The 22,795-nt window shown below is 41.8% G+C and overlaps 1 protein-coding gene and 1 long non-coding RNA gene across 9 annotated transcripts in view; one reads left to right on the top strand and one right to left on the bottom strand.

The window, feature by feature from the left end:
- Window positions 1-78: 78 nt before the first annotated feature.
- LOC144380016 (uncharacterized) lies at window positions 79-8,963 on the top strand. Its single transcript, XR_013443684.1, has 4 exons — window positions 79-205; window positions 4,282-4,357; window positions 4,812-5,052; window positions 8,756-8,963. It is a non-coding gene; the product is annotated as an uncharacterized LOC144380016 (long non-coding RNA).
- A 1,659-nt stretch (window positions 8,964-10,622) lies between these two features.
- The window catches only part of CEP78 (centrosomal protein 78), a 39,525-nt gene continuing 27,352 nt past the window's right edge, over window positions 10,623-22,795 (bottom strand). For 5 of the 8 annotated variants that reach the window (XM_036122970.2, XM_036122974.2, XM_036122971.2 and 2 more), the window contains 3 exons: window positions 21,909-22,080; window positions 21,536-21,583; window positions 20,350-20,974 (listed from right to left, as the gene is read on the bottom strand). In XM_036122970.2, the coding sequence (XP_035978863.1) occupies window positions 20,411-20,974; window positions 21,536-21,583; window positions 21,909-22,080 (784 nt within the window). In that variant the 3' untranslated portion in view covers window positions 20,350-20,410. Of the gene's footprint in view, window positions 16,009-20,349; window positions 20,975-21,535; window positions 21,584-21,908; window positions 22,081-22,795 lie in introns of those variants that run through there. The other 3 variants (XM_036122972.2, XM_036122973.2, XM_036122977.2) reach the window with 2 other exon arrangements.

Genomic DNA, 22,795 nt, shown 5'->3' with positions numbered 1-22,795 from the left:
AAGTCTTCCAAAGTAGCAACTCTAACCACTGCCCAAACAGCAGAACTCAACTCTGTCTGCATATCCCTTGCATTTTTAGCCACTTCTGTCCTGCAGCAAAACATCAGCCCATGGCAGCATTCAGCCTCAGGAGCAGAAAAGGCCAAGGACAGTTGGTGATTCTTCTTTCTTCTGCCTTCTTGATGCCCTATGCTGCCAATAACAGGTATCCTCTCTTTATTAAATATCTGAGAACTCAACTGGGGAGATACAGGGTGCACTATTTTTCCCTGTCTTACTCCCTCTAGCCAACAAAGGAAGGACTAACGTTTAAACCCTGTTAAAGTGAGCAAGACTCAGGCAAAGAACTAAAGGCAGACTTGGGGTCAAAACCAAGAGAAGACTCAGTAGCATAAATCAAACTGACATTTCAATATTTGAAATAATATAAGCTGGAATGCCCTTTGGATGGCGTGCGTTGTCTAGCCCCCTCGTTTTACAGAGTTCCAGAAGATAACTCATCCAAGATGGCGCAGTTAGTGATGGGAGCAGAAGGCAGAGTCCAGGGTTCAAGCCTACTTCCTGCTACTCCTTGTTTTCCCAGGAAGGGAAGGCAGTAGCCTAATCCTGCACTAGTTTATCTTCAAGGGACACCTCCTCATCCTATGAGTGCTGGGTGGCCTGTGCAGATGCTCTGGGCTGTATCCCTGGACTCTTTCCATTGAAAATGATAGAAACTCAACTCTGACCAGCTTAGGCAGAGGGGAAATGAATCCATTTGTGGAACCTGGAGCCAAACCTCAAGGCAGTGGACAAGGGTGAGGCTTTGCTTCAGGGACAACCTGGACAAAACCCCCATGTGCTGTAAGCTGTGTATTTGCATATGTCTCTGTCCCCCATTTTTGCTTCTCTCTTCACATCATTTCGTTCTCTCAAACTGGCTTTCTCCTCAGGCCTGAAACCATGGCCAGGGACTGTCCTGTCTTTGCCATGAGAGAAGAAGGGACTCTCTTCCCTTGCTTCTAGTTTGAAAATCACCTTGAAAGGACTCTGGGGCCTTTGGGTCACATACCTACTTCTGCACCCAGGGGTGCAGAGCACTAGGACTGACAGCACCCCAGTACTGAAGTGAGGTGTGATTAGTTCAGTCCCACAGTGGGATGGTCTTCACAGAGGAAAGGCAGAGGGCTGGGAAGGCAAACATTACATATCCCCTCTCCTTCCCCTCCTTTGCACAGCTCGGCCTGATGACCTCATCTCAAATTCTGTCAATAATCAGAATTCTGAGCTGTTTTGCTGATGTGCAGTGTCTCTCAGACATTCCAGTTCATCACCCATGCGGGTAAGACTACTCAGTATGAGGTGCTGGCCCAGTGGAAAACCAAGTTTCAACAGAAAATCAATTATTAACATTTTATCCTGAACCAAAGTGCTAGGTGACATTACAAAAGAAAGACGTTTTTATTTTAAAATCACTAAGTCATTATTGCTGCAAATTATACATGACCTTAAGGGCCTGAACTCCGAAGATCATACATCACTGGGAAATACTGATCATGCAAGAACACTGTATCCTAGGGCTTCAGCAAAAAAAAAAAAGGACTCTGTCTCTCCTGCCCTTCTTGTCCTGGCATCTCGGATTGAACTTCTGAGATTTATTAATTTTATTCTTCTATGCTTGGACAACTCAGAAGAAATACTTCACCCCTTCCTTTTCCTTGTAAAAAAAAAAAAAATACAGGATTGTTTCTTCTGCAAAAATTCCAATGACTTCAGCTCCATTTATGATTTTCTTTGCCACAGATATTTTTCAGCCACAGGATTCTAGAGCTTCCCAGCGTCTTACTAGTTTCAAATTATATGAAGGCCAGCAGCAGCAGACACTCAGTGCTCCTTTCTTCGTAGGAGTGGAGGCTCAGATGTTCTGAGCTGACCCTGCCCATTGGCCACAATTGATGGTTTCAAGAATGAGCCCCTGATCCAAGGGCATTCGTCCCAAATCTTCCCCATGATTTAAAAAAATTGTGGTAAAATACAAATAATCAAAAAAACCTACCGTCTTACTCATTTTTATATGTACAGTTCAGTAGTATTAAGTACATTCACAATGCATGCAACCAACCACCAGAACACGTCCAGCTTGCAAAACTGCAACTCTTTACCCATTAAACAACTTCCCCTCCTCCTGGCCCTGGCTACTGTCATTCTGCTTTCTGTCTCTGTGCATGTGACTACTCTATCGTATGTTGCATTAGAAAAATCCCAGTCTTTACTCCCACAGGACTACCACACTCACCACATTTCTGACACTGGAGGTGTGGGCGTTTTCCCCCACCAAGAAATTCTGCAGTACCAGCTGAGGGTACTGCAATTTAACTCACTTCTGACCCTCCCTGCCTCGTGTTAGCATCAGATCCCACAGGGTAAGGGCTCAGTCCCTCAAGACTTTGCCCCACTTCGGGAGCGCCTGGGTGGCTCAGTCGTTAAGCATCTGCCTTCGGCTCAGGTCATGATCCCAGGGTCCTGGGATCGAGCCCCACATCGGGCTCCCTGCTCGGCGGGAAGCTTGCTTCTCCCTCTCCTGCTCCCCCTGCTTGTGTTCCCTCTCTCGCTGTGTCTCTGTCAAATAAATAAATAAAATCTTTAAAAAAAAAAAAAAAAGACTTTGCCCCACTTCGATGCCAATAGCAAGGAGTAGGTCCCCAGGCTACCCACATCTTCTGTCTGACTTGTCTACAACCAGAGGTTCCCATGACCTCCTCCCCCTTGGATCCGAGTATTTGCTAGAACAGCTCACAGAACTCAGGGACACTGACTTATATTTACCAGTTTATTAAAGGCTATAATAAAGGATATGGATGAACAGCCAGATTTAAAAAAAAAAATCCATAGGGCGAGATCTGGGAGGGTTCTGAAGGCAGGAGATTCTGTCCCATGTGTGGCACGTGCCACCCTCCTGGTACGTGGATGTGTTCACCGACCTGGAAGCTCTCAGAACCCTATACTACTGGAATTTTTTTTGAGGCTTTCTCACGTAGGCACGATTAATTTTTAACTCCATTTCCAGCCCCTCTCCTCTCTCTAGAGAAGGGGGAGCCAAGCTGAAAACTCCAAGCTGCTAATTATGTTTTGGTTTTTTTGGTGACCAGCCCCCATCCAGAAGCCCATCCAGAGTCACCTCATTGGAACAAGAGACGCTCCTAGTGCTCTTATCACTTAGGAAATGACAAGGGTTTTAGGAGCCCGGTGCCAGGATTCAGGAGCCCATATATTTATTTTAAATATATGTATTTTAGAGTCCAGTATATCTATTTTCTGTTACCTCACATATTTTTTTACCACATTCTGTTTATCCATCCATCAGTGGATGCTTGGGTTGCTTCCACCTTTTGGCTACTGTGACAAATGCTGCTATGAACATGGGTGTACAAATACATATTTGAGACCCGGCTTTCAGTTCTTTGGGGTATATATTCAGAAGTGGAGTTGCTGGATCATATGGTAGTTCTATTTTTAATGTGTGGGGGGAAACTCCATACTGATTTCCGTAGCAGCTGCACCATTTCACATTCCCACCAGCAGTGCACGAGGCTTCCTCCTTCTCCACATCCTCACCGACACTTGTTACTTTCTGGGGTTTGTTGGTTTGTTAGAGTAGCCATCCTAATGGGTGTGAGGTGGTTTCAGCAGGATTTCTACCTGGAACTGAGGAAGATAGTCATTCTCTCCTAGAACAGAAGCCGGGGTGGTGGGACTCCAGAGTTAATTATTATATTGTCTTGACACCTGAAGGAACACAGCCTGTGTTGTCTCTGGGATGCTAATTAATCCTACTGTTCTTCCCTTCAAAGTTCTGAACCCAGCTGAAACCTATTCACGGAAGCCCAATAGGCTCTCGTGGGGATTAAAGTAGCCACGTCAGTACTTTTCAAGGTGGACTGCAGGCTAGGATGGAGAGTCAAGTTCAGGCTAGTCTTTCTCTCCTCTTCCCTCACCAAATGGAATGGACTTACCAGGCAATGGCAGGCAACGGGGACAGGCAGGATCCGGAAGATACCCAGGAGGAGGAGGCTGAGCTGTGTAATGAACAACCCCACTGCTGACCTCAACAGCCAGAATAAGCCACTCCTTCATCCTGGGAGGAGGAAGGGGGCCTGACGAGGAGAATGAACGCTGAGTGTCCGAAAGCTCTGAGAAAGCAGACGCTCACCTTTACGGACTTCGGCTGACACAGGAAGGGAGGGGAAAACGTCTCTTCCTGTGTCCCCAGTATCTCTAACATTTGAGTTTCTTAACACACAGGGCTCAGCACTGCACGAGTGCCGCTGTTCTTCCTGGGAAAATGCTGAGTGCTCCCCGGCCTCATCACCATCCTCTTGTGAGTCCTCCTGAGGTCAGCCATGGGACCCCGACGGCTCTGAAATGGGTCTCAATGGAGCACCGATTAAATTCCCTCAAGCCTATCCCAATGCTCTAGCCTCAAAATGCACTCCCCAATCTGTTTTCCATCTTAGATTTTCCCAGGTCGGGCATTCGATAGAGCTTGCTGGAGATTATGCAGTGAATTCAAATGAAGGCATAAATCTACTCCAAATAATAAATGCCGGCAATATTAAAATGCCCTGATTTGAACTGTATGAAATGCCTCACATTATTAAATTCTCAGGGAGGAATTAAAGTCTAAAAAAAAAAATTAATATCCTTTCTCTTGAAGGTTGAGCTCTAAAGAAATTAAAAATCCACAATTATTTCCTGCCCAGTTCCCCTTCAGTTCAGGGTCAGTCAAAGGGGGCTCGTTCAGCGATGGTGGTAGAGTCTGGTTCTTTCCACAGCTGCCTCCACTTGCAGAACAATCCGGCTTCAGGTGCTCCAGGATGTCACCCCCTTGGCCAGTTGTCTGGAGTCCCTGACTTGTGAACTGAAACTCAACTGGGAGAAACCCACGTTCGTGGGGTCAGTCCTTATGCCACGGAGGCTTCCACATGGCTAGCGGGAGTCCAAGCCGGCCGAGGCCCGGGTGCTGCACCCTTAAAAGTAAACCCACCTCGGAGACGCATCTCTGCCTGCTTGGAGGTAAGACGTTCCTCATTCCAGCAGGCACCTTGCCTCTTCCACATGGGACTTTGAAGTCCCTGAAGAAATGAAGCTGCTTCTAATTTCGCTGAAGTCACCAGCAAGGGCTGAAGCACAATGTAAGTGTTAACACAGAAGGGCAACCCACGTCCTACCGGCAAGGCCTAGTTCTCACCCAAGGCCTGAGGCACTGACTCTCCTTCAAGGGAGAACGGTGGGGGGGCGTGGGGGAGATGGAGAAATAGGCAGAGAGGCATCTTTTTGTTGTAGAGAAGAGTTACGGGTTTCCAGCTGACCAAACAGGGAGAAACCCTAAATGATTACCATCTCTCTGTAAATTGTGGAACAGAGTTAACTCAGGTTAGTGGAAAGTTCGATCCTCGTCCTGTTTATAAAAGGGAATACTTGAGTGCTTGCTTTGGCAGCACATTTATTAAAATTGGGACAAAAAGGAAATACTTTAAAGGTATGGCAAAATTATGGACAACTGAGGGTTGTAGGCCTGAAGCTTTATTTTAACCTAAAGACCTAAAATCTTAACCCGCAGTAAAAGGTTCAGGGTAAATCTGCTCCTATCAGTGAAAGAAAACACCAAACTTCATCTTATCAATTGTATTCAAACCTAGGCCTTGAAGACTATAGACTTCACTCGGTTTAAGATGAGTGATTTCTGCAAAAAGTTATTAAAAGTAGGCTTCATGCCCAGCGTGGACTCATGACCCTGAGATGAAGACCTGAGCTGAAACTGAGAGTCGGATGCTTAACCGACTGAGCCAGGTGCCCCTGAAGAAAGTGATGTAATTTTAAAAAATTATAATATTTAATTTTTTAAAATAAAAAATGAATGGAAATCTATACCAAAAATTTTGAAGCATTAGCCAGTTTAAACTTATTATATAGTTACAAGGTTATTATATTAACTACATTGGATAAGAGAGCAACTACAGAAAATTATATAAGCCTAAGAAGAGCAGGAAACCAAGAAAACCATGTTCCATAGCTTCAAATTTGCCATTCTTGCCACTCGTCCCAAAAACAGCTAGCGGTTCACTTGATTGTAAGCAATAGCTTGAACCAGGGTATGACTGATATAAAGGGTATAAAGATAACACCTTTGACCCCTCATAGGTTTCCAGGTCTTGGAATAATACGTGAAAGTGTCTCCTATCTGGTATACAATAAGGCACTAGATTCTTTCTTTCTTTTTTTTTTTTTTTAAGATTTTATTTATTTATTTGAGAGAGAGAGAGCAGGCACGCCAAGGGGCAGAGGGAGAGGAAAGAGAAAATCTCAAACCGACTCCCCAGTGAGCGCAGAGCCTGACGTGTGGGGCTCGATCCCACGACCCTGAGATCATGACCTGAGCTGAAATCAAGAGTCGGGCGCTTAACTGACTGAGCCACCTAGGCGCCCCAAGGCACTAGGTTCTTAGAAAAGATTTGGTTTGACTTCGGTGTAAAGAAATTAGAGCTATTTAGTAAATTGATTTTAGCTTTTTTAATTGAAATATTTTTGACATATAACATTTTGTTAATTTAAGGTGTACAACACATTGATTTGATACATTTGTATGATTGTCAGTGTAGCGGTAATTAGCACCTCCACCACGTCACACAATTATCATTTCTTTTTAGTGGTTGGAATAATTAAGATCTAGTCTCTTAGCAAGTTTGATGATTATAATACAATATTGTTGTGTAACCTTATACAACACCTCTCCTATCCCCTCTCCTGATTTTTCTGTTTTCACACCGCGGTCAAATTTATCCTTTAAGAAAAAAGGTCCCGGGGATTATCTAGTTTTAAGATTTTTGCAAAGTTTAGTGTTTGGTTTTTCCGGTGTAGAGATAAAAGCCTCCTCCAGGGTGCCTGGGTGGCTCAGTCGTTAAGCGTCTGCCTTCGGCTCAGGTCATGATCCCGGGGTCCTGGGATCGAGCCCCGCATCGGGCTCCCTGCTCAGCGGGAAGCCTGTTTCTCCCTCTCCCACTCCCCCTGCTTGTGTTCCCTCTCTCTCTGTCTCTGTCAAAAAAAAACAAAAACAAAAAAGAGCCTCCTCCACAGTCAAGGACATTGAGGACTATCTTTTGGAGACCTTAAAATAAACCAAGTAATCCTCCCTAGTCACTTGGGAACAAAGTTAATGATTATCTAATCTATAGGAGGTGTCCTTATCTAACTCTAAACTGCTTGGTTGTTTTTCTGTTTTTTGTTTTTAAATTCACACTGGTTTAAAATTTACAAACTGTACTAAGGGATTGAGCCCTTTCAGCCCTTCCAGTAAGTACATTACGTGCCTCGTGAGCAACACCAAGCAAGTGCCTTAAATCACAGGACATTTGTTTTTTTTTTAATTCTTTAACCAAATTATATTTTTAGGATTCTGTGTAGATGCATCAGTTTGAAAACTCAGGCTTTCACTGTAACAAAGGGTTTTTTAAAGGGGAATCTCACGTAAATTACCTAATGAGAGGGAAAGAGCTCAAGAAAGCTGTGCTTTGCAAGTAACGCACAAATGGAGAAGGACTTTGACCCCTGGAGGGATGCAAAGGTGGGACAGCCTCGCATTGCACGCCCGCAGCAGTTTGGTCAGGAGTAGACAGAACAAGTGTCTGAAGCATTCTCCCCAGTGTTTTCATACCATTGGTCATGACCCAGTTGTGGATTGTGAAACCTACTTAGTGGGTTGCAAACAGAATTTTTTTTAAAGGAATGAAACAGGACAGAACATACTAGAGTGTCACTAGAAGTACAGTAAGAGCTGTTCGATGAAATTTTCCGTTCACTACGTGTGCACACAAGGCAGGTGTGGGCCAGGACAATTACCTTTTCCTTCGCATAAAATATAATTTTTACTGTGTGGTTGTAGTTAAAAAAAAAAAAAAGGCAGTTTGAATATACTATGTAAGAAGCCATCGGGTTTAAAGCTCTGAGTTACACAGGTTACAGGGTAAAGCTCATTTTCCACATAGATACTAGGACAGCCAGATTTTGAAAAATAGATGGACACGGGACATCTATTTTTGTATTTTGTATTTTCCAAGGTCTCTGTGATGAAGAGAATTTAGAAAATTACTTGTCAACCATAAAAAGAGGCTTATTAAAAAACAAAATCAGGGGCACCTGGGTGGCTCAGTCAGTTAAGTGTCTGACTCTTGATATTAGCTCAGGTCTTGAGCTCAGGGTCTTGAGTTCAAGTCCCACATTGGGCTCCACACTGGGCATGGAGCCTACGTTAAAAAAAAAAAAAGCAGGGCGCCTGGGTGGCTCAGTCGTTAAGCGTCTGCCTTCGGCTCAGGTCATGATCCCAGGGTCCTGGGATCGAGCCCCACATCGGGCTCCCTGCTCGGCGGGAAGCCTGCTTCTCCCTCTCCCACTCCCCCTGCTTGTGTTCCCTCTCTCACTGTCTCTCTCTCTGTCAAATAAATAAATAAAATCTTTAAAAAAAAAAAAGCAAACAACCTAAAGTAAATGGAGTAAAATATGAAAAGCCCCCTTTTGTCCCTCCTCACAATCCTCCTGCCTTCTGCAGAGTCACTCTCAACAGCTTGATATGTATTATTACAGAGTATTTTCTAGGCACGCACAGACAAAAATGTACACCGTATATGTGTAAACAGGTTTTTAACGATATAAATGTAAATAGTGTGCAATAAGTATTATGGCAGAACTTGTTTTTCATGTCAGTGTGTCTTTTTTTTTAAAGATTTTATTTTTTAAGTAATCTGCACACTCAGCGTGGGGCTCCAGCTCAACACTGAGATCAAGAGTTGCATGTTCTACCGACTGAGCCAGCCAGGCACCCCGTATCAGTATGTCTTAAAAATACTTCCGTGTCCATACTACATACAGAGCTGCTGTTTTATCTCCTGCAGAGTATTGCATGGTAGGAACTGGTAGGTACTAATTCCATAATTTCCACATTTATGTACAATTATGTTGTTTCTAATTTTTTATTATTTCAAAAAATGCTTTGGGGCGCCTGGGTGGCTCAGTCATTAGGCATCTGCCTTCAGCTCAGGTCATGATCCCGGGGTCCTGGGATCGAGCCCCGCATCGGGCTCCCTGCTCAGGGGGAAGCCTGCTTCTCCCTCCCCACTCCCCCTGCTTGTGTTCCCTCTCTCGCTGTGTCTCTCTCTGTCAAATAAATAAATAAAATCTTTAAAAAAAAATGCTTCAATGCACATTCTTATTGACTCTTAGGACTCGTGTGAATATGTCTTTAGGCTGGATGCTTAGAATCATGGTTATTAAATCAGAGGCTAGACACATTTTAAATATTGATATACAGGGGCGCCTGGGTGGCTCAGTTGGTTAAGCAACTGCCTTCGGCTCAGGTCATGATCCTGGAGTCCCTGGATCGAGTCCCGCATCGGGCTCCCTGCTCGGCAGGGAGCCTGCTTCACCCTCTGACCCTCCCCCCTCTCATGTGCTCTCTCTCTCTCATTCTCTCTGTCTTAAATAAATAAATAAAATCTTTAAAAAAAAAAAAATAAATAAATAAATAAATATTGATATACACTGCCAAATTGTCCACCCCCAGAACTGTATCGACTTACACATCCTTCAGCAACGAGAGTGCTCTTTACTCAGAGTATCTCCAGCACTGTCACCCGTCGTCTCATATCTGACGCTTCAAGGACTAAAAAACAGTATCTCATTTTAATTTTTGATTTCTTAAGAAGTTGAATGTTTATATTTTTGTTTATAAAAATTTTTTTTTTTTAAAGATTTTATTTATTTGACAGTGAGAGAGGGAACACAAGCAGGGGGAGTGGGAGAGGGAGAAGCAGGCTTCCCGCTGAGCAGGGAGCCCGATGCGGGGCTCGATCCCAGGACCCTGGGATCATGACCTGAGCCGAAGGCAGACGCTTAACGACTGAGCCACCCAGGTGCCCCTATAAAAATATTTTTATATCCTTTGTCCATTTTTTGTCTGGTTTGTGGGTGCTTTATATTAGCTGTATTTAACCTCTGTTATGTTTTACATATTTTCCCAACCTTTTGTCTGTTTAATTTGTGTACAGAAGTTTGACTTTTTTTTTTCCTTAAAGATTTTACTCATGACCTGAGCTGAAGGCAGACGCTTAACGACTGAGCCACCCAGGCGCCCGACATTTTTTTTTAAAAGATTTATTTGAGAGAGAGAGCGTGCTGGCAAGCATGCACAAGCAGGAGAGGCAGACGGAGGAGAGAGAATCTGAAGTAGACTCACTCTGAGCTCAGAGCCTGATGCGGGCCTCGATCTCACGACATTGGGGTCAGGACCTGAGCTGAAACCAAGAGTCGGACACTTAACCCACTGCACCACCCAGGCACCCCAGAATTTTGACATTTTTTAATGTGGTCAAATCTATCAAGTTTTTTTGTTTTGTTTTTGTTTTTTTCTTTTGTGGATACTGGGTTTTCTTAAGAGGGTCTTCCTCACCCCACATTTATTAAAAGTAATTTTCCAATATTTCTAGTTATTTTTATATTTCAATGTTTAATTCATCTGGATTTTGTTTTCCATGGTATGAAAGAAGAAAATGTTTTCCAAGTAATGAGTAATCCCAGCATCATTTACTGAATAGTTCAACTCTTCCTTACCTATTTTTTTTTTTTAAAGATTTTATTTATTTGACAGAGACATAGCAAGAGAGGGAACACAAGCAGAGGGAATGGGAGAGGGAGAAGCAGGCTTCCCGCCAAGCAGGGAGCCCGATGTGGGGCTCGATCTCAGGACCCCGAGATCATGACCTGAGCCGAAGGCAGATGCTTAACGACTGAGCCACCCAGCACCCCATTCCTTACCTATTTGTAATGCCATTTTTCAAGTACTAAATTCCTTTGTATACGTGGCTCTGTTCCTGGATTCTTTGTTCTGTGCTTTTAACCTATTTGATTATTCCTGTGCCAATACCACATTATTTCATTTACTTTTGCTCCATGGACTGTTTTGATTTCAGAGTTGTTTTGTGCATGGTCTTCCAGATGAGCTTTGTAATCAGGTTGTTCTATCCATTTAAAAACCCTTGCTTTGATTATATGAAATTGCTTTGAATTTATGAGTTTTTTGGTAGAATGGACACATTTATTGTGTTGGGTCTTCCTCTTAGAACTGTGGCATGACTCTCCATTTGGGGGGGTCTATTTTTATATCCTTCAGCATAGATTTTTTTATTATTATTATTCATATGGGCCTTAACATTTCTCTGTTAACCTTATTTCTACATGAGTAGGATCTTTTCCTCCATACATTTCCTAATTGGCTAGTGCTGGTGTATAAAAAAGTTTCTGATGTTGGTGTTGTGCCCTGTCTGCTTACTAAGTTTCTCATTAATTGTAATACCATGCCAGTGGATAATCATTAGTTTCCTTTTTTTTTTTTTTTAAGATTTTTTATTTATTCATTTGAGACACAGAGATAGAGAGAGAGAAAGCATGAGCAGGGAGAGAGGCAGAGGCCGAGGGAAAAGCAGGCTCCTCGCTGAGCCAGGAGCCCGATGTGGGGCTCGATCCCAGGACCCTGGGATCATGACCCGAGCCGAAGGCAGACGCCCAACCATCTGAGCCACCCAGGCGCCCCTCATTAGTTTCCTTTTTGTCCAAAAACATTTATGATGACAACTGTCTTTGCGTTGTGTATACTTTTTAGCACTATTTTTGTATTTTCTCAGTTTCTAAGTTTTTTCATCAAGTTTGTTTGTGTAGATCTCAGATAGATACGTTTAATCAAGCTACAAGGTAAAGTTTCCTTCTGTTTCTAGATTGCTAAGAGTACCAGAGGGTGTTTGATTTATTAAATGCTTTTTTCGGCAGTGAAGATGGTATTTCATTCTTTAATCTGTTAATTTAGTGAGTTATAGTGGTTTGCACCTCTGTTAAGTGAGATTGGTCTACAGTTTTCCTTGTGTTTTATTTGTGCAGTTTTGGTATCAGGGTTATGCTTTCCACATGGAATGAATTAGGCAGCTTTGCATTTTCTTTTCTATCCTCTAGAATGGTTTACAAATATGTGGATGCCTTGAAGGTTTGTCTGGTAGCATTTGCCTTTATTTATTTATGAGAGAGGGGGAGAGAGAGAGAGAGCATGTGCAAATAGTAGGGGGAAGGGCAGAAGGGGAGGGAGAGGGAATGTCAAGCATACTCTGTGTGGAGCGCAGAGCCTGACTCAGGGCTTGATCTCATGACCTTGAGATTATGACCTGAGATGAAATCAAGAATTGGATGTTTAACCAACTGAGTCACCCAGGCACCCCAGTATTTGCCTTTTTAAAAGAAGTTCTCATACTACCTTTTTAATTTCTCCTAAATTACTTGGTCTATTTACATTTTCTACTTCTTATGTATTTTTAGAATCTATTTTTTTAAAAAAGTCATCACACTTCATCTGGTTCTTTCAAATTGGAATGAAGCTATATAATTACATTAGGAGTAAATTGTAAATAGTACTCCCTTCTAATTAAAAAAGTATGTTATCTTTCTAAAAATTATTAATTCTGGTTATATATTTTTGTTGGTTACTTCTTGTTTTTATCATATTTTTCAAAGGTTTGCCTTTTACTGGTTTTTACATTAGAACTTTTTAATTTTATTGATCAAGATGTGTTTGCTTTCTATTTTATTCATTTCTGCTTTTAACTTTTTAAATCCCTTGCTTCTTTTTCAGCTTACCTTTTTTTCTGGTTTCTAAAGTTAAGTTTTATTTCACCTGTTTTCAGCTTTCTTTTTTTTCTTCTTCTTTTTTAAGATTTTATTCCTAAGTAATCTCCACACCCAGTGTGGGGCTCAAACTCACAACCGAGAGATCGTATCACATGTTCCACTGACTGAGCCAGCCAGGTGCCCCTATTTTCAGTTTTCTTATTTCTTGAAAAATAAGTCAAAACCTATAAATTTTCCTCTAACATCTTATTTGGCAGAATCTCCTAGGTTTTGAGAAGTAACTTTTATTCACTCTAAATTGTCTATAATTTGTTTTGATTTCCCCCATCAAGGAGTTAATAAAAGGTGTAAAAGGTAATTCAAAAATTTCCAAGTCAACTAGTTTTGTTACTAGTTTTATTACATTTTGCAAAGAGGACACGATCTGTAGGATCTTTGCATTTTACAGGTTTTCCCCTCTCATATCAATCATTTTGATTAGTGTTCCATAGATCTTCCAAAAGAACGTTTTGTATTCATGGTGGATACAAAATACTTATAATACCTTCCTTATCTTGACCTATTGGTAGGGGGTGGGACCTGAGTTTTTTGCTTTAACATTATCATACAGTAAAAATGACTCAGGAGGGTACAGTTCCATGATTTTTGACGTATGTATGGGTTTGTATTACCACCACTGCAATCATAATCACAATCATAATACAGAAGTTCATCACCAAAAGATACACCCCTGCATAGCCTCTTTGTTATCAAATCCTCCCCCCTCCCCAAAACCTGACAACCACAGATCTATCCTCTTATCACCATAGTTTTGCCTTTTCAAGAATGTCAAATACACGAAATCATAGAGTATGTAACTTTGGGGCTTTTTTCACTTAGCATAGGACTTTTGAGATTCACCCAAGTTGTTATATATGTAGTTCATTCCTTTTTATCGCGTGTGTGGATACACTATCATTTGCTTATTCACTCGCCTGTTGGAAGACATTTTGGTGATTATGAATGGAGCTGCTATAAACATTCATGTACCAGTTTTTATGTGAACACCCAGGAGTGACGGTGGGGGTCGTATGATATGTTTACTGTTTAGAGACACTGCCAGTCTGTTTTGAGTGGCCACATTATCTCGCATTTCTACCAGCAGTCTATGAGAATTCCTGTTGTTCTGCATCCTCACCAGTACTTGTACCATATTTTTTTATTTTAGCCATTCTAATAAGTGTGTAGTGGTGGATCCACTGATTTTGAAGAGAGATGTGTTAAAGCCTTTCTCATAATTGGTTTGTCCATTTTTCCTTGTATTTCTAAAATTTTCACTCCATCAATTTTGAAACTGAGTTTTTAGGTTGGAGATATATTTTAAAAAATCTTTCAGCAAGGGGTGCCTGGGTGGCTCAGCTGATTAAGCGTCTGCCTTTGGCCCGGGTCATGGTCCGGGGGTCCTGGGATCAAGCCCCGCATCAGGCTCCCTGCTCATCGGGGAGTCTGCTTCTCCCTCTCCCTCTGCCCCTCCTCCCTGCTTGTGCTAAGAAATAAATAAAATCTTAAAAAAAATGTTAAAAAAAAAATCCCTCAGCAAACTATACTTTTTATTAGTCAAAAAGAAATGCTTTCTTCTTTGCCCCCCTTTAATGCTTTTCATTTTGGATTCTATTTATTCTATTTAGCCAGAAGTTAACAAAGCCACACCCACTTTTGTTAGCATCCGCCTGGTATACCTTTGTCTATTTCTTTATAATCCATGATAGATTTGCTTTTTGTAAATAGTGCATAGTTGGATTTTTTGTTTTTACTCAAGCCTAAGGAATTTGAGAATTTAACCTACTTAGATTTATTGTGAGAAAAGCATTTGGTCTTACTTTTTTTTTCCCCTATGTAACAACTTTTCTCTTTCCTGACTTTTCTTGGATTTTTAAATTCCACCTCCCATTCCTGGCAGTTGGTAGCTATGAAAGTTGTTGACACGTATTCGCTTCTCTCTCCTTGTCTCGACACAGTAAGTCCGCACTGTGCTTCCCTGCTCTGAACTAGGGCACGGCCATGTGACACTCCTGGCTAATGAAGTGTGAGAAGTGGCATGTGTGCAGAAGCTTTAAGTCAGTGAACGTTGCCTCACTCTCTTTTTCCTTGTGTGTTGCAACCAGCAACATTCTAAATAGTGATGCTTCATCAGCTGGCTCCCAGGTTGAGGGTGATGTGGAGCTCACTTTATTTTCCCATATGCATTAATATTCATTTAGACTTTTTCTGATTATAGGCATCTCATGATTATAAAGGGGAATGGCAGATCTCATGGCATCATCAGTTGCTTTGATTTAAAATCTCATCACAGATTCACTGTTCAGTGTGCTTAGTAATTCTTAGAGAAAAATTTCTTTTAGTTGTTGAATAAGAAGTCTAATACTGAAATCTGTGTTGTCTCATTAATTCCACAAGCATTTGTGTACTTACTATATGCCAACTGCTTACTACTTGTGCAATTACTATACGTCTGAGTTTGTGGAGGACTTGCACTTTTCTTTCATAATATCTACCTTTCATCCCTTTGCAGGGCATATTAGGGAGAATCTCTCAAATCTTGCATTTCATGAATTTAAGCTTCAGCTGAACCCATTCTGCAATCTAGCCCATCTTCTGAGTGTTTTTTCATAATTATATTTTCAGTTTCTAGAGACTAAATATTTTTTTCCTAGCATCTTATTGTTTATGGATACAATATCCTTATGAATATGACCTTAATCATATTCATTTTTACATTTCTTCTGTTTCTTCTTCTACTTTCTTGAACAGGTTACTTTGTTTTAATTTGGTGTCTCCTTTTATGTTACTGGTTTTCTTCAAATCTGATGATTCTTGGCGTATTTATGGATGCAGACCTAAGATTACAGTTTGAAGTGCTTTTCCTCAGCCAAACAACTGTCCCACTTTTAGTGAACACAGATGCTGACCATGGGCGCCTGTGGTGATGAGAAAGGGAGCGGCTGCTCCCCACAGCCAGAGCGAGTGGCTGGGCAGCAGATCCTCGGTTCCTCCTTGGAGTCATTTGGGTAACACCCTTCTTCTCCGATCCCAGTGTGTCTGTGTCAGAACTCCTACCTCAAAGAGCTGTTTTCTTAGCCTTAGCCTGGTGGCAAACTCCAGAATTAGGTGCTTCAAAGGTGCGCAGAATGGCTGAGCTGCTTCACTCTTTAATTAACTGATCCTCGATAATCTGCTTTTTATCTTCTAGGAATTCCACACTGTTCATGTTCTGGTTTTCCAGTTCTGCTATTAATCTATTTTTAGTATTTCTCCAGTCATTTCAATGAGATTCTGGAAGAGTAAAAGAATGTGTTCAGTCATCTTTGTTACGTGATCAGCTCCAGCATGTAGTTCATAATCAGAATCTTTAAAAAAATTAATTATTGTCGCCTATCTTGCTGGTCCTCTGAAAATCTTGAGATTGGGGATTATTCTGTAAATATCCATTTGAAATTAGACTGCTTCCTGGACACAGTACTGGCTAGGAATGGAAAAGTAATTATTGCAATAGTAATTATGACCAATTGTAATTATGTGGATTTAAGGCAGGACTACAAACTCTTTGCTAGAGTATCACATCTGACACTGTTTTTAAAACCTCAGAAAACTCCTCTTTGCATAGACTGCACATGCTCGGGTAATCACTCGCAAAGGTACACAGTAACTTCTCAGTAAAGTTACAGGCTTGTAACTTTCTAACCCAGATGAAAATACTGTATTTCAGTGAAGTGACATTGCTTCAGGTGTAGTAGTAGAAGTTTAACATTAACCTTCTAAAATCCTCACATTAAGTGACAAAATATCCATATTGATGATTCTTTTTTTAAAAAAAAGATTTATTTAGGGGCGCCTGGGTGGCTCAGTGGTTAAGCGTCTGCCTTCGGCTCAGGTCATGATCCCAGGGTCCTGGGATCGAGCCCCGCATCGGGCTCCCTGCTCCACGGGAAGCCTGCTTCTCCCTCTCCCACTCCTCCTGCTTGTGTTCCCTCTCTCGCTGTGTCTCTGACAAATAAATAAATAAAATCTTTAAAAAAAAAAAAAAGATTTATTTATTTGAGAGAGAGAGAGTACGCGTGCGCACGCAGAAGCAGGGGGAGGGGCAGAGGGACAAGCAGATTCCCCGCTGCGGCAGGGAGCCCGACATGGGGCTCGATCCCAGGACCCTGAGATCATGACCTGAGCTGAAGGCAGACGGTTATCTGACTGAACCTCCCAGGCGCCCCGATGATTTTTAATGAAATCATTTCAAATGATTAAAAAAAAAACCCACATAAATTATGCAACCATTTTAAAACTGTAATTTTGTACATGTATGTTTTTTAAAAAATTTCTTTTTAAAAAAGAAAACTGAGGTTATCAGCACAAACTCACTTAACTTCTACTTTTTTCCAATGCTTATTTCACCCCTAACTTGCCAGAATTCATCCCACTTGAAGAGTATAAGTCATTCTTAAATACTTTGCCTTATGAACTGTATCCCTGTTTTTTCCTTACCGTATTTCCCTGTTTTCCCAATTCTTTAAGTTACTTATCTCATCATTTTGCACTGCACGTATGGAGGTGAGCCACCTCAAATTCACTGAGCAATCAAGTAATCTACATCCACACCTGTTCGCATCTCTTTCTTCCTGTCTTAACAGCATTAACGTAGCTCATGCTCCCACGTCCTTGGATCCTGCTGCACGGGTGAGCCTCTCGATCCTCAGCATCTTCACTATCTCCTTTGATGGGTTCGTTCCTTTCAACCTATAAACACTTAAGTCACTCTCAGTCTAAAAAAAATTCTTTTTGAACTCCTTGCTTCCTCTTCTCATCCAGACTCCTTCAAAGAGTAGCCTATACCCACTCTTCACTGTCCCCTCAGAGCGGCCCTGTCCCCTCCACTTGTCTCAATCTGGCTATGTCTACCACTTCACTGAATGACTCCCATTAAGGTCACCAGGGACCTAACTGCCAAAGCCAAACACATTCTCTGCAGCATGACACTGTTATCTATTTCTTCCTTCTTGAAATGCTATTTCCGCTTTCCTCAAAATCCTTTCTCTGCTTCTGACTTAAACTTTTTTTAAGTCCCCACATTCTCTGTGACCTCAACCATTTTCGTGATTTTTTTATACGTGCTGACGCCATTCAAATTTTTATCTTTCCATGTCTTCACATGCGCATCCAGTGATCGACCCATCATCTCCTGCATTCTGCAGGTGCTTTAAAATTCAACCCGTCCAAACCTCAACTCTTCTCCCCAATACAGTTCTTTATTCCCTATTTCCAACCTCAATGATCCCACCACCCGACCTCAGTCACACAAATGGGACCCCAGCTTCTGCCTCCTACTTCCTCCTTACTTCCCACAACCAAGTCTTGCTTATTTCCCAAATAAATTTCAAACTTAATTCCTCCCTTGATATCTTATTTCAGACTTTTTTCCTCTTATTATTGCCTAATTCAGAAGCTACCAAACTGGTGTTTGATGAAACCAGCTGTTAGACACTCTTTTAGAAACAGGATTCTAGGGGTGCCCAGGTGGTTCAGTCGGTTAAGCGTCTGACTCTTGATTTCGGCTCAGGTCATGATCTCAGGGTTGTGAGATCCAGCCCTGTGTCGGGCTCAGTGCTCAGCATGGAGTCCGCTTGAGATTCTCTCTCCTTCTCCCTCTGCTCTCACCCCCACTCCCTCTCTGGTGCATGCATGTGCATTCTCTCTCAATTAAAAAAAATGAAAAAGGATTCTATGATCAAATATATTTGAAAAGGGCTGCCCACCCTATGCCTGTCTTGGAAATTCAGAATGACTGTTAGCTTGCAGTAGCCCCGAGAAGTCATACAGTGAAGAAACCCGCTTAACTTTAAGCCAGGGTTTCCCTTACTTTTGTCCACGGAGTCCTTTCAGTAAGGACAGGGGAGGACGTTTTTAATTTTTATTTAAAAATAAACAATGCTCCTCAGAAGAGTGTGGCATCATCTCTGATCCCCATACTTCTTCTAACTGATGTTCCATACTGAACATTCATGATCTAACATGCAACCCTCAACATGTCATTTCCATTCTGCAACCGTTTTATTTATTTATTTATTTTTTATTTTTTTTAAAGATTTTATTTATTTATTTGAGAGAGAGAATGAGACAGAGAGAGCATGAGAGGGTCAGAGGGAGAAGCAGACTCCCTGCCGAGCAGGGAGCCCGATGTGGGACTCGATCCCGGGACTCCAGGATCATGACCTGAGCCGAAGGCAGTCGCTTAACCAAATGAGCCACCCAGGCGCCCTGCAACCGTTTTATTAGCTCTTTCCTGAGGAAAAAGAACCAGCTCCATGCAACATGGCTTGACATGGCTTGTAAGACCTGCTCACAGTCTCCTTGCTGCCACTGCCGGATGATATCCCACCAACTCTGGAATCTGTATCTGGCGTTCCCCAAACACACCACTCTCATGCCCTTGGCTCTATACTTCTGCTTCTGCTTTGCCTCCATTTTGAGGATCCTTTCCCTTCCTCCCCTTATTCACCAGTTTCCAACTACTCCTTCAAGACTTAGCTTAGGTGTGAGCTCTTTAAATGACCTTTCTTGGCCCCAGTTCTCTCTTCTTCCCCAAACATGGGCTACATTCCCTAAGCAGTCCCATCACAGAATGCGAAATGCAGTATTAAGATCTCTGCTTGTGCATCTCCTACTCTCATTCTAACTATTAGTTAAGGGCTCTATCTTTATTGTTTTACTCCCATCGCACTCAATCCATGATTCATGAACTCAGTAGTACTGCAGTGGTCCTTCGGTAACAATCAGGCAGGGCCTTCTCAGAAGAAATTTGACACACCAGCTTTTCTCTGATTTTACCTCTCAAAAGTCACAGCCTAACTCAGGACTTATCTATGCATGTTTTACCAGGGAGGCATAATTTGGTCCGGAGATGCACGTTCATATGCTCTTACGTCGTCTGCCTTTAAGTACCTGACCCAGATGGAGGAGGGGCAGGCGTATAGCCCCTCCATGCACTTCCTGCGCTCAATGGCTTCCCTCTCCATGGCTTCCGCAAGCCCTTCTTCTCTTAACAAGGTAACAGGACAACAAAGGGATTAAGGGCATGGGTTCTGGTTCAAATCCCAGCTCTACCACTTATTTAAAGCTCTGTAATTTTGGGCAACTCACATAATCTGTCTCCTCAGACTCATCTATAAAATGTGCCCAATAATGGTTCCCTACAGTATACAGTTGCCGTAATCCATGACTATGGCTAAGTACCTTGGTCAATGTTTGCTGCTCTGGTTATTATGAATCAGGATATGCCAATGACTTCTGGCAAAGTGATTTATAATATTTCCACATTTACCCAAATGTTAAAACTCCCCCATTTATTACCCCATCCTTTCTAGGGCCCTTATCCTGCTTTGGTATTTTTTTTCTCCCTCCACAGAATATTAGTTCCATGAATGTAAAGGTTTTGTTTTGTTCATTGCTGAAAGCGACAGCACCCAGAATAGTATCATACATATTAAGTCCACAAGAAATACTTGTTGAGTGAAAGGTGGAGAGTGTCAAAAAGAAAACATACCCCAAAAGTTTCATTATAATAAAAAGAATGGATAAATCTCTGATGGCTTCCAGTACTATATTTTAAAACACCATATGCCACAATGAAAATATAAGAAATTTATTAAAATCTGAAGGCAAAAACATAATTTCAAAAGAGTTAGACCTATGTCAGGTGTGATACAGTATGGATGCTTTCTTGAAATTCAAAGTCAGATCCAAGAGTATCACCTTCAGAGTGTTCTAACAGATTGAGTTTACTTTTAGTCGTCTTGGATGAAACAGTCACTATTCTACTTTCTTTCTTGACAGAAACGTGTTTTTTCAAAGACTCACTTTTAACTGGTTCGTTAACCAAAGAATCATTTTGCCCAATTCCTTTACTTTTCCGATTTACAGGTGAGTCAGAGCAGGAATGCAGGTCCTTTCTGGGCTGTTTTTTAGCACAATATTTTTTGGTATATTCACCTGTTTTGGTCATTTTCTCTGAAGAAGATCTGCTATTTCTAGACAATTCATCTTCTTTTCTTTGGCTTCCAGCTCCAGACATCACATCTGCTGAAGGAGAACATGTTCTAGCAATGAATTCTTTGATAGAGTCCTGCCGCTGCTCATTGACTGGGACTCCCAGGTTGTCTCTAGAAGTTTCTAAGGGCTCCTGCGTGGAAACGGGGACATGGAAGGAGTCGAGAGGCAAAGGAATTCTAGCATCACCTGTGATTTTCTGAAACTGGAAGGAAAAACAAAAGACGACAAAACAAAAATTCAGTGATGAACAAAGCCAACCATTAAAAAGTAGAGTCCATGACTTCAGTGTTACTCTGTGATTGTATTATTATGACAGTCATCTGATTAATCAGAAGATTTTAGATCCAGTCTTTTTCTAATTATATCCTGCCAGTTGGTTCCCAATTTAACTTCGCTATATCCAAGGCAACGTCTACTCCATTTTCAGACTTGGTGTTTGGATGATTATTGCCCACTTCCCTTTCCCTCATTAAAAATAATAAAGCCCTATTCCCTAAGAAAATTAATTTCTTTTCTATCGTCTAGGAACATGGAAGCAGTCTCCAATTTGTGATGAGACTGTTCTCAAGCTGGCAGTTCCCAAGACTGTCTGAGGTTGGCTGAGACGGAAGACGAAGGGAAGGCTCCAGGAAGTCAGGCCAGGAGAAGAGCAGACGGGTTGTCTCCTCTCGCTCCCATAACTGGGAGGCTAACTATAATACACTGTCTATTAGTTATGTCTGGATTACTTATTTAAGAAAATTATCTGTATCAGTACTTGTACCTTCATTAGTGTTCCTTCATTGTAAGCTGACTGCATACAAATAGAAACCTAGATGAAATATGAATAGAATAGACATTTACACAATTTAAAATTTGGAATGCTTTCTCTAATGTTTCATTTCTTTCTTCACTGAGAATAGTTTACTTTAAATCATACATTTGCAAAAGACCTTCTATCTTTCTTATTTGTAACTACACGATATTATGAAACGGGTCCAAACTTAACTAATTTCACATTTGGAAAGGACCCCAAAGAGGCTCCTCCCAAGCATGTGAGTTATTAGGGACAGAGCAGTATTATTTTCTCTCTGACTTGATAATTCCCTTTTGGCTAATCACTTGTAGAATCATTACGTTCTGTTCTGTCCACTTACTTGGATATTTTGCATCTGTCCTAGGGGGTTCTGCTTTGATTCTGGTTTTTCTTCTTCAAGCGCTTTCTTTTCTTCCGTAGGCAGACTACTAAGTGTAGAATTCATCTGGGGACGACCCAGTAAATGAAAATCTGACTGATCTATACCAGCCATTGTGGCAAGCTGCCCAAGCCTGGACAAGAGGAGGAAAGGAGAAAAAAAGCAAAGGTTATTATAATTGCATGTGAGCAGCTTAGATTTCCCCATACCTATAATCATGAAATACTTCTAAAATCTTAAAAACCAATACCCTACCCCAGATACAAGCCCCTTTTCTCTCTCAAATTCTCAGCCCTTCCAGATTCATGCTCTGGGACCACATCAGCTCATGCCGTCCTTGCAGCACTCCCTCTTCCCCCAACAACGTCTTGACCACCACCTGATTTGTCACTCCATTTCAATGCTTCAGCTTCTAGTATGCACCCAGTGCATCACCTCTCACCTTACCCCCACTTCCTGACCACCTTTCCTCCTGTTTCCAAAAACGTGTTCGTTCCTTCCTTCCCAACACTAACTCCTTCACCCACAAAACATCACTCCATCAATTTCAATCTCCAATTCTCTCTTTCAGTATCTTCCTTTAGCAAAATCATTCACGGTTGAGAATGACTGATCTGTATCTATATTTGCCTTACAAATTAATAATAACTTCTCTGTGTAGGACAAAAACCACTTAAATTCGGGGCGCCTGGGTGGCTCAGTCGGTTAAGCGGCTGCCTTCAGCTCAGGTCATGATCCCGGAGTCCCGGGATCTAGTCCCGCATCAGGCTCCCTGCTCAGCAGAGAGCCTGCTTCTCCCTCTGCCCCTCACCCCGTTTGTGCTCTCTCTCACTCTCTCTCTAATAGAT

This window comes from Halichoerus grypus, chromosome 14, assembly GCF_964656455.1.
Source record: "Halichoerus grypus chromosome 14, mHalGry1.hap1.1, whole genome shotgun sequence".
Taxonomy (NCBI): domain Eukaryota; kingdom Metazoa; phylum Chordata; class Mammalia; order Carnivora; family Phocidae; genus Halichoerus; species Halichoerus grypus.
This window is presented reverse-complemented; position numbering and strand designations above follow the sequence as displayed.